This window comes from Haliaeetus albicilla, chromosome 1 (assembly GCF_947461875.1).
Source record: "Haliaeetus albicilla chromosome 1, bHalAlb1.1, whole genome shotgun sequence".
Taxonomy (NCBI): Eukaryota; Metazoa; Chordata; class Aves; order Accipitriformes; family Accipitridae; genus Haliaeetus; species Haliaeetus albicilla.
Window position 1 is genome coordinate 6600871 of NC_091483.1, and position 12514 is coordinate 6613384.

The window sequence follows — 12514 nt, forward strand, 5'->3', positions numbered from 1 at the left end:
CAAACTGAAAAAAAAAAGTTTTATTTTCAATACTGTCTACTTGCTTCAAAGTTGTCACAGGCAGAATGCAGTATGAAGTAGCAGAGAGTATCTTAAGTGGGTTTAAAGCATGGTTTAAAAAGCATTTTTTTTCTTTGATTTCTTTTTCCCCTAACAATTACTGGTATAACAAAGAATTAGTGATAATAGTGAGAAATATAACATATGATTCATCATTATGCTTATGAAAAAGACAGGAAGATATCTGAAGTCTGGGAAATTGTATTACATCATCAGAAACAAAGAAAAATGTATCAGTGATCAAAGTTGTAACATAATCCTGCTAGGTTGCTTTGTAAGTTATAGTAAATAGTATTTATTGGAAACATGCTCAACTGTGAATTCAGGATTCTTTTCTCAGCAATATCCTCCAGGTTTTTACGAGTAATTATGAATCATGTTAGTGGAATTATAAATATGCTCTAAGAAGTTCATTACCCTATAGACTGCTTTGCTCAAATAGCAAGAGTTCCAAAGAGGAAGAAAGGCGAAAATCCACTGTTTTCACAGTTCCCTCACAGAAAGTTTCAGCAGAGAGAAGAATACCATAAGGTTTGCAGTGAAATATGTCAGATGATCACAAACTCATCTGAACAGCACTAATGTTTAATTTTGCTCTTATGTCTGTATCTTTCCCTTCAATACTAAATATTTTTTAAACAATCTGTGCCAAATTTGTCTTTTGCTAATGATAAATGCTTAGATAACAATTTATTGTACAGCCTGAAAGCTGCTCTGCCAGCCTAACAATGACTAATGGTGGTAGCTGGCAACAGAGGAAAAAAGAAAATAAGTTCTTTATCAAGCAAGAAAGAAAAAAGGCAGAAATTTACCATATTTTAGTTTTACACTTTTATTCTTAAGCCTACATTGGCCAACAAACAAATAGCAACATGCATTTTTATTTCTATAAAGTTTTTAAGAAACATGAGATTAGACTGCTGTAACAGAGCATTTCAGGGTTCTCTCTTCAGAAGTTGAGGCACAAAACATTTTGTTTCCTGAATAACACTTACCTACTACACTGCTGTTACTTGTATTCAGCGCAGGAACAGGCTTATTCTTTACTGTTTTGGGGAAAATCCCAGGTTTCCGTGGCGCTTCTTCTGGAGGATTATTCAAAAACTTGAAAAAAAAATTAAAATCCACAAACCATTACTAAAAAATCCTATTTTCTTTTTTAACAAATCTCCATCCAAGTTAAAACTAGCAGTCCTATATTCATTCAAGAAAAATGTAGTCCTTCATGACTCCAGAGGTATACATTGCTCTGTGAGTACTGTCAGTGGTGTGGTAGTTTTGTGGGGTTTTGTTGTTGTTGGGGTTTGCTTTTTAAACGCAGAGCTTGCTTGATTTCACATTATTACTGTGATATCTTTATGCATGTTACCATTATGATATTGAAACATAAATACATGTTTTTAAACTTTCAAATCACATTTAAATACAGAAAATTAGGTATGACCCTGCTTGTCTGATGAAATTTAATAGCCATTTTACTGTTACACAGGGATCTCTAGTTCTGTAAAAGATGGCAAGAGCAGCCAACCAAATTATTCCAAAAAATATCCGCTATGCTTCTAAGTCTCCAGGTTAACAATATTACACTTTCAAAGAATCATGGAATTGATGGGAGGTCTGGGGGCAGGAGACAGGAACATAACCCCTGCTATGTTAAGTTTTTAAATTATGGTATTTTAGGAATTTCTCTAAGATTCAGTAGATGAACTAGGCAAGACTACACCATCCATATGGCAAAGTGACAATCAGGAAGAATGTTAACAGATCAGAAGCACCCTTGTTACCAATTAATATGTATAATACAATTGGGGTAACCAGGGAGCTGCTAAAGACCTGTGTACAGCCTGCATCAGTTAATATTTAAAATAGGGAAACAACAACTAGACATGAATTAGGGTTTAGGAACTAACTAAGAGACAATGAGGCTTTATGTTTATGTCAGAAAAGGTAATGGATTGTGGTCTGGTCAACAAATCTTGAAAAACTGCTCTGAACTGCCATTATTAGAGAAGAAGTCGGTAAAAGGTAATTACTCCGGGGGGAGATCGTGACCACCAACTCAATGACCACCTACTCAAGACAATGAAGGAAAAAGAGTCCGCACGCTAATTTACATGAGGGGTGAAGAAAGAACCAATCATTAGGGAAAATAACAATGAATACATATCAGTTAAGTGTATAAACGTGAGAATTTTTGAGACAAGGGTGTGCTGTCTTGGGACGGGCACCCATTCCTGCACATCAATGAAATTAATTTCAAAATACCTCAACTCTGTGTGTTATTGGCTTGCACACCGCGTAAATGGACCCTATTTGTGGGACACCACCATTACTCACCTCAATAGCTTTCTCTGCTTGCTCTTTAGTTTCAAATTCAACAAAGGCAAATCCCTTTGGATCACCAGTAGTTTTATATCGGGGTATACTGATGTAAACTACATTACCACACTTCCCAAACACCCGCTCAATCCAACTGTGATTGACATTTTTGGGAAGCAGCTCCTAAAAAAAAAAAAAAAAGGAATTTTCTCTATACTGTATTACCATTGTATCAGATAGTTTACTATATCTTCTAATTATAAACTTGACACAACAAAATATATTTAAATTTCACATGACAACGTTGAGAAACTTTTTTAATTTCAGTAAGTATTCTTCTTCAGAGGTCTTAGTATTCAGGTAGTAAAACCAGTGATCTGAAAATGGATGTCTAATCATCCATATACCTATAACAAATACATTATATATTTAACGCAGATATTTTTCTTCCTGTGACAGGTACCAAGACCTCACCTACAGCTGCATCTTTGCAACCTTAAATATCTTTGTACATTTAAGACCTTCAAGCAATACAATTCTGCATTGTCTCAACCTATCCACTGCAAAGCAGAAGGATTTTTATTTTTTTTTTTAAATTGTTAGTAATCCAGGTATCACAAAGAATCCTTGTGGGTCAGTAAAGCGTCGCTTCTCAAACTGATAAATTCCTGCTGGCAGATGACATTTTAAAAATTAGTAGTTAGCACTTACAGTCTACTTGGTCAGATGCAGCAGAAACTTTCAGCCAGCTCCTTGGATGATACAACTGTCTGATTTTCATTTCTATATAATCCTTAATATAGCAACACATTTTAGCAGCTTGCAGACATGTCTCAGTTCCTAAATATTTCCCTTCACGAATCAAAGAGAAATCCTATTGTAATCAATTTCTAAATAGACCCAACTGAACACCATCAAAAACCCTACTCTCAAATTCATGCCTCAACAACAACAGAGCCAGCAATACTTCATTTTCTTCATGGCAAGTTACTGCACTAAAAGGTTTTCCTTGTAGGAAAACATTATCACATTCAGCCAGAAAATTATTTTTGCAGGAACTCTGCCTGGCTAAGGAAAAGGTTTCATTACAGTTTGGTATAAAGCTGAAAAGCCAGTTATTTGAAGCTTTAAAAGTATTATGGGATGAGTATATGTCAAAGCATAGCTTATGTTAAAACATATTAAAAAAGGTCATTAACCATAAGATTATTTCAGAGAAATTCAATCAAAACTTCCCCTAAATTAAATGAGATTGTAAAAAAAATAATGAAGTTACTATTCCCTAAAGAAAAACATCTTAAGGTCTCAATTCTTAGTTCAGAAATGAAGCTTCGACTTCCTGCATAAATTCAGAAAACATACTACTGTTGAAGACAATCCTTCAAGTGGAGGCTTTAACTGTGACTTTTTTATTAAACCAGTATCAAAATCTTTCTTTCACCTACTCCAGATCGAAACAAAACTTACCAACACCTTGACTACTTCTGCTCCCCCCCATTGCTACATACCAGTCATTTAACGTGACTTAACATTTCTGTAATTGCAGTATATATAGCAGGTACCTCATATACAAGTCTTTAAAAAGGAAGAAACCCACCCTTTTTGGTAGGAGTAAGAGAAGGTAATGGGTTGCTACATATTCTCTAAATAAGATCTCTATGAATTCAGTAACTTATAAAACACTCCAGTTACCTGTTTTGGTCTTACAGAAAAGCTTAAAATTAAAAACCGTTTAGGTATGTACTTAAGCTATGTATAGACTATGTAGCTCATTAAATTTGGAGTATCTTTCCCAAAAATTATATAGACAAAGTATTTGAGAAATTCTAAGTAGTCCCTGTAATCATGTTAGGGAAATAGTAGGATTGGCACCTTGTACTTCAAAAAAAACCCAACAACCAACTAATAAACTTTCCTGGGCTTTTGTTAAAGCACGTAATGATCAGAGTAATCCAGCTTCTCTCTATCTGGATGGGTTGGCATTTTGGGCATGATTATTACTTATGTTTATCACAGAAAGCTTGGTGCCTGCTTAAAATTACTAATTCAAGCTGCTAACAGGTACAGGTATATACCTAAATTGACAATAGTCATGAAAAGCTTTCTTTAGAGACAAAGGGAATTCCACACTGGCTTCAGTTCTATTTAAAAAATTGCACAGGATTTTAAGTGACAGTTCAACCATCACATCTCTTTCTACGCTACCACTTAAGTGGCTCAACAATATGATAATAACTGTTTCACTCTGACACATCTGAAATATCATGTTGAAATTAGGAGTTTTTCCAGCAGCACAAGCTATTTTCATTTAATTAACTAATCATGGCAGTATCAACATAGCCACAGGATAGTGCGCTATTAGGAGGATTTTTTTTTTAAAGCCCCCTAAAAATAAGACCAGCTCATTTAGGTACATTTTGCTTTTAGAAGAATGATGTTTGTGAGTTACAAAACCAGAGGCACTTGCAGTAACAAATTTTGTAAACATATTGTATTCTAGAAAGTACCCCTGATGATCTTGCAAACTCAGCCACATCCTGTTTGATAAAATTAATAAAGTCATTATTCTAATGCTTTGACTACATTAATGCAATTTGTAAGTATTTCTTGGTACCAGTGTTGCTCCACTGATGGCATTAACTAGAAAAGCCCAGTGAAAGCAGTAATGGCTAAATGAGAAAGTGCACCTTTTCTTACAAGCAGGTGAAGCAGCTCTTTGCTCAGCATTAAAATGATTTCAGTTGGTACAAGAAATTGGTGTACCAAATTAACCCCTTTCTTGCCATGGTCACAATTTATTTCCCTTATGTACACTGTATAAGCAACAGTAGACAACCACCTGCCCTGTGTTAGCAAGAATATTGCTGCACAGATACATTCCCGATACAAAAAATATATACTGCATTAAACATGTACATTGACCCCATTCTATGGGCCTTAGCATTGCAAGTTCAGTACACTGATACTGCATTTCCCTCCTCACAGTCCTTTTCTTTTGGAGAAAAAAAGAAAAAAAAAGACGACAGTCAAATTCTATTAGGTTTTATACTTCATGTAAACATTTCCTGTCTAAATCCATGATGTTCTCACAAGAAAATCTACCTGCTAATTCTGGTAAAGCTACATGAATGCTTTATGTTGCTTTTGTTGTTCTTAATACAGTAAATAATACTACGCAATTAAGATTGTCATAGACAACGCACAGTGGGTTTTGCACTCTTAAAGAATTAACAGCAAGGAAGTTTAAGAGTCTCCACAGTTAGAAATAAAGCACTCTGCCAGACACAAGGCATGTACAAGTACAACCTTACCACATAGACTGTACGACTATCCACATCCTTTGGTTCTTCACCCAGTGGTTGGCGCCTTCTAATTCTAGTTCCTTCTAAATCCAACTGAAAGTAACAAGAAATGAACAAGCATTTTCTGTAAGATTATTGCCTACTTCAGTACCACTATCATAGTTATTCCAGCATCAGCAAATACAAAAGAGTGAAATATTAAATACCTCTACAACAGATGAACTTTTAACTGCTCGAGCTATCAATTTTCCATCAGTAGTCAACTTTTTCATTTTGTTGAAAGAAACAAGAAGTGATATGTCAACATCTAGGGATAAAAAAAGGTGCAAATGATGAAATCACAGTAATCTAGAAAGCATTAGTTAAGTGTTCTAATCTGACATTAAAACTCTGCTAGCATTTTTGTAAAACAATCTGCAAGTCCTAAGTGCAGATTGTAACCATGCTGCCAGGGATGTTACAGACAAGTTTTACCATCAAAATTAAAGTTCAAAGTAAATCTATATTTAATTTTCTTTTGTGCTAACTTTTATCAAAGGAATTTTGTTCTTTTACCTTCCCACTGATAACTATTGTCTTTGAAAAGAAAGGAAAAAAAAAACCCTTTCTGATGTAGTTTTACAATACAAAAACAATTTGCATTGAAAACATGCCTCTCCTTCAAATACTCAATTAAGTGTTTAACCTAGTCGTCTCAACACAAAAGAGGCCCTGCTTGCACTTCAGCTGCAATGAGTCATGCTGCTAAAGCCTTGACAGAAAATTATGTAGTATTACTCATAATAAAAAAGTTTAAGACAGCCAAGCTCTAGTATCTCTAGAAAATGTAGGCTAAGTTTCATTCCTCTGAAGGTCCTTTTTTAAAAACTGGCTTAAAGTTCAATGTAATTGAGGACTACACCAAGCAGTTAGAAGGCTACACTTCTCACACAATGCAATTGGACTAATGATTTACACTTCAAATAAATATGGACTCCTTAACAAAAATAAGTATACACTTCTGGAAACTGCTATTTTTTTGTTTTGACGGAAAAGGACCACCTCTTTGTACAGACATACCACACTTCTAGTCCATCTGGCATAACACAGTTAATTGAATTATACTGATAGATGTATTTACCACACATGCACTGTTTTTTAAAGCAAAAGCATACTAGTCACTGCAGCTAATGCGTAAATTAATTTCTTCAGAAAATCACAAGTAAGTTTCAGAACCAAGCTCAATTTCCTACTCTGAAGTCAAATCAACCTTGTCAAAAATTGTCTAAAGGAGACCCACAGTCGCCCTATGTGCAAATACACAATTTCTCACATATCAAACTTGTGCAGAAAACACACAAAAAAATGTATCTAACTGCAAATCCAAGTGACATTTTAATTTCTGCATATATATAGCCTACAAGTCAAGTACTGTACCTCCAAGGGCAAAATGACCCTTGTCTGTTTGCTTATTCTTAAAATCATACAAAGATAAAAAAAAAAAAGATCAGGTCTCCCAAGCAGTCATTTGTACCCTGGCAAATGCCTCTAACTTATGGCTGGTAGTAAAGGAAAGGTAAAGAGAAACACTAAATACAGTTTCTAAAAACTAGTACCAAGCTCTGCCTCCTGAGCTGCTAATCCTCATGCTGGTTTTCAGCATGAAATTACTGTCTTCCCCAGGAGTAGACATGCACCTCAAAATAACTTGTAACTGTCACCAGCAATATACTGAAGAAGAAAGTTAAACATATCTGTTTACTTAAATACAGCAAATATAAACTTACACCCATCTCTGGACTTTTCTATTTGTTCTCGGAGAAATCTATCTTTGTGGAGATTAACATCACCAAACCAGAAATCCACTTGTTTCGCTATATCTGCGAGCACCTGTTTAACCCTTGACCTCTTCTTTTTCTCTCTCTCCTTTTTCTGTTCAGTGCTTTCTTCCTCCATGGCTTCGTCTCTTGCAGTTTCAGTCTCCATACCTGTCATTCTGTCAACTGAAAGTTAAATATAACCTTTGAGAAAAATAAAAAAATCTTATTTCAAGGAATAAACACACTTGTTTTCTCTTACACTAAAAACTTCACGCATCCCCTGTGAGACTATGCGCCATTCATTATTTGTAGTGCAGAAAAATACAAAGCATACAGAAGATGAGGAAAATTAGGTCACACAGTAACTGTGTGATGAAGACTAAGCTGGAACTCATGTCTCCTGGCACCTAGTACTGCCCTTTAGCCACAGAGATTCACTGGAGGCAAGTTGGTACCAAACTGCAAACTTTTAATTTAGAATTTGTACTATTGTGTTAATTCAGAATGCCTTGTGAACAGTCTGCCCTCCCCATTAGATTTCTAAAAGCAGCTTTTGAATTTCAGCAGCACTCATGGAACTCACAGTTCCAATTGCTTTTACAAGTTATCAGACAAGCAGCGCTATTTAAAAAAAAAAGTGAATTCTTTAAAGCTCTTGTGCAGGTCACAAAGTGTGTTTTAATACATAACTTCCACATTACCAGAAAAGCAAGCTACTTGCTAAAGAGAGCCTACAAAAACTAATCTAAAAAAGACGACAATTTCCCTTCCAATAAACACATTTTCTTAGACTTGAAAAAAGACAGAAATAATTTGTTCTCCACTCCCCATATCTCCCAGTACAAACCATTAGAAAAAACACACAAAAACCGCAGAGCACTATATACTTCAGAAATCACCCTTTTATGTAGAAGGCAAAGCAGGAAAGAAAAAAAAGCTGGATTATATAGGAAGACTTCTGAAAAGGCTGGCCAAAGGACCATGCTCAGCAGGCATATATCCTAACTCCAGTGGCTGCGAAGAGGTTACACTGACACACATACAGCAGTTGAAGAGCTCGCTGCAAAAATTTATGGTACGACCTCCAAATGAGAAGCATCTATTAATCCTTATAAATAAATACAATGTAAAGACATACTTAGACACATAGTTGATGTTCATGGCAGTTCTGGTAATAGTAAGCTTTGGTTTTAAAAATTGTCTTTGTTCTGTCCAAAATGCAAACCACTTACTCTTGTCAATTGCCAAGGCCCTACGAAAGAGCAGTAGTTCAAAATCTTCCAATCCTGCCTTTGAATACGTTCTAATGCATTCTTACTTGCAAGCCCCTGTGGCAACCCGTATGTGCTACACATAAACAAAACATTTTTCCTTTCTTTGGTTAGGGCTCTTTCATCAAATGCCACTGATTTTAACAGCAAACCAAGTTCTATCAGAATCTCAGAATCGGGCCCCTAAAAATTAGGCACCAACTAGAGGGAAGTGACTCGAATGTACAGATTTACTTTGAAAAACGTAAAACCTTTTTAATGCATCAATTCTTTTTTTTGTGTTCACATTTCAATTCACTGTAGCTAGTCAGCCCTCCTTGAAAACTGCCAGTCACCACAGTACTTCATTTTACATAAGCAAAACAAAGCTATAATGCCAAAATCAGACAGCTTTTTGAAAATGAAATTAACACAAAAATTAAAGTAGTTAATGTAGCAATCACCATATGAAAGACTTCTCAGCTCTCTGCCAAGGCAGCATAGAAGGAAACGTGAGTACAGTCATCAGAAAGGAAGCCCACCTCTACAACAGGATGACAAAAATGGAAATGGTCTTCAAATTATTGTGCAAATCAGGCTTCCTTAGCCGGATATCAGTTTCTCTCCCTGCTGTGAGCTGACCACTCAAGATAGTGAAAGGTCAACAATTACCTTGAAAAGATAAGCCAGGTAAAACTCTCAACCCAAGCAGAAGTTTAAGCTCCATTCAAGCCCTTCAGCAAGATATTTATATTAATAATCAGCAGAACAATATAGTATTTAGCTGAGGGCTATAGCGAGTTGCACCATTAAAGGTAAAGCATCATTATGGGTTACTTTTAGTGGTGGAACAGTATTAAATGACCACGCTGACATATAATGAATGTGGCTTATGTACAGCAAAGCTTTATTTTAAGAAGCCATCTAAGTGTTTCATGCATTTTGAGTCAGTCAGCCTTGGGACTTCCTTCCAGGAGAGAGGTTCTCATTCAACCTTAAAGAAAAACAGCTGCAAGCTGTATTCCAGGATTCCCCTCACTTTGTGCTACTTGCTTTAGAAATGAAGCTTTGAGAAAGTTACTTTGGAGGAGCTTGGAACTACAGAGTCAGACCCAATGTCAGCTATGAATCTATACTTAGAATCTGTATACAATCTTATATTTAGTAGTGAAATATCCATACCTGAAACAACACTAGATTAAAACTCTGGATTTAAGAAAATACTGTTTATAAGTAAGCGTGTCAATAACTCATAGCACTCGCTTTTTCTGTTGCTATTCTCTTCATTTGCAATTACTCTTGCAAACCTCAACTGATCAGTGAAAGCTGCAATGCCACGGTATAAGATATTGCATTTTTGTTGACTTGCCAACTCTTAACACTGCCAGCCTCAGAGCTGCAAGCACTATTCTGAGAAACAAAATCAGAACAAAGCAAAAGCAGGGTCAAAACTTCACTTTGTTAAAGCAAAACAGCTGCTGTCCCTTAGCTTTCCTCAGATGAAATAAAATCAGTGTCTCTATGTGCAAGAGTGAAACCAGGAAAAGGAGGGACAATTAAGCAGAAGGTAGGAACTCTAAGAAAGCAAAGATAATGTAAATCAAAATAATACAGGTCCACAGAAACCTACAGTAACTTATCTATACTCTTTAAAAGGCAAATATTAAACATGTTGGTGCTAACCTGTACACAGCCAAGGTCCAAACCCAACTTCTATTATTAGAAAGATCTATAAAAACATAATCAAATTTAACTGTAATCCAGGGTTTGGAATAAAGAGGGTTCCAGTTATAAAATATCCTTTATTCTTTTATATTAAGCATTGATGCAAATGCTTGCTTGGGGAATTTTAAATAGTAAAATAGGGCAAGGGGGGCTAGTAGGAAGAGAAAGTATCATTCAAAATACTTTTTATACTATGAAAATGTTTCCATATAGTCAGTGGCAAAGCTTCCTCTTCTGGACATTTACTCCAAAAATAAAAGCAAGTATTCAGCAAACCTGAAACTACTTTGAGACACATTCTGTAATCCACCTTGGGTATTCTTACTCTAACATACACGCAGGCAGGGCTGTAGCAGTTTAAGCTCCTATCCTGCCTTGTAACGTCACTCTTCGGAAAGCGACCTAAGAAAGGACAGAAGTTAATACATGGGGACCAGCACAATTTTCTTACACTAAAACCAGAGAACCTCTGCTTTTTCCCCATTTTAAGCAATGAAACCAATACATCACTTTAAACCTACATTTAAAACATTCAAGAGATGTCACGAAACCCGTGTGCTCACACACAGAGAAAGCTTTGCTTCCGTATGACAGTGATGGGTGTTAAGGCTGTTTCCAGACATAGGCAGACCCTGCTGTGCCAGTCCCGCCGTGGCTACCCTTTCCTCTGTCATCACAAGAGGTGGAAAGTGGTTTTTTAATAAAATGCAGGCCTGCAGCACAAGACTATGATTAGATGGACCCAGCTATATGAACAAACAGTTCACTGACACGAAAAGGGCAGCCCAGCTCTCTCATCTTACTTGCTATACAATCCTCCCTCAGAGAATATATCACTCTCTGGTAAGCCAGTTCAACTCTGTGACCTGAGAATTAAGTTGCTATTTTGTGGTCCTTCCCTACTAGATGAGTGGGTTAAACCAACTCATTAGAGAGCTGAATAAGCAGCAGGAATAAGCACTTGGGAGCAGGACAGTGGTGGGTACAAAAGCAAGACATCCTGCTGCCCTATTAGCAGCTGCACACACTGCCCCAGAACCACTGGGGGTTTGTTTCTCCTACACTGCACAACTGTAGGAGACCCTCATCCTCCTCACCCTTCAAAACAAGGGGAGAAACACAATCTGAAATAGATCTTTTCTAGCCTGGACTTAATCTTTGCCAGCATAGCACCTAACTAAATCCCGGTTCCCAACGGTACATTTGCCAGTTGCACAGGTGTTGACCACTGCAGGTTTCAGCACTGCCACTGCCGTTGCTCACAGACCTTGTATGCATAAAATAGTAAAGCAGATACTAACACGCTAGGCGAAAGTCAAACACTCCCCATGCCCCCCCCTCGACACAGAACCCTCTCCTCCAACACGAGATGCCAGGTCTCGATGCCGTGTGAAGGCACCCGAGCCAGCACCCATCACCTGTGCTTCACCTGGAGGCAAAGTCACCACAGGGAGACGCTATGGGACAAAGGCTGTTAGCCTCAGAAAGGCGCCACACACGTCGGCAAAAGCGGGCACCGGGAGGGAACGATGCCCAGGAGCCGGGCACGGGTGGGCTGAGGACCGCTACGGGCGAGGCCAGGGCACGATTAAGGGGGACGAGCGGGGCGGGCGACACGCAGAGCGCGACGCCGCCCTGACAAGACGGCTCCCGCCCGCCCGCCGCCTGACAGGACCGACCAACCGCCCGGCACGCGCAATCCCCTCAGCCCAACGGCCGCCGCCTCGCCTGGCCGCACGAGGCGCGCCCGGCGCATGCGCCCCACAACGGAACGGGAGGGGGGAAGTGGGTAAGGGGGGGTGGCTATCGGGGGCGGCAGCGCCCCCTGGCGCCGCCGCGCCCGACTGCCCCCCCCCCCCCCACCGCGCACCACTGACCTGCCGCCGCGCCCGCAGGGGCTCGCCAGGCGACGTCACGGCAGGGACACCGGGCCTCGCCGGCCGCGCCCGCCTCTCGCAGCGGGCCCTGCCTCCCTCCTCCTCCTCCTCCTCCGTCGCCCCGTCGTCTTCGCCGTCGTCAATCCCGGCGCGACGTGCGACCCCCTCAGGGAGAAAAGCCC

At 38.6% G+C, this 12514-nt stretch overlaps 1 protein-coding gene across 4 annotated transcripts in view; it reads right to left on the reverse strand.

The window, feature by feature from the left end:
- Positions 1 to 12514, reverse strand: part of LARP7 (La ribonucleoprotein 7, transcriptional regulator) — a 68506-nt gene that overhangs the window by 28721 nt on the left and 27271 nt on the right. For 2 of the 4 annotated variants that reach the window (XR_011322109.1, XM_069770020.1), the window contains exons 1-6: positions 12333 to 12465; positions 7448 to 7663; positions 5888 to 5988; positions 5691 to 5774; positions 2398 to 2562; positions 1056 to 1164 (exon numbers count right to left, since the gene is read on the reverse strand). Coding sequence is in view for 3 of the 4 variants with exons in the window: in XM_069770020.1 (XP_069626121.1) it covers positions 1056 to 1164; positions 2398 to 2562; positions 5691 to 5774; positions 5888 to 5988; positions 7448 to 7655 (667 nt within the window). In the remaining variant the exon portion in view is untranslated. Of the gene's footprint in view, positions 1 to 1055; positions 1165 to 2397; positions 2563 to 5690; positions 5775 to 5887; positions 5989 to 7447; positions 7682 to 12332; positions 12466 to 12514 lie in introns of those variants that run through there. The other 2 variants (XM_069770107.1, XM_069770222.1) reach the window with 2 other exon arrangements.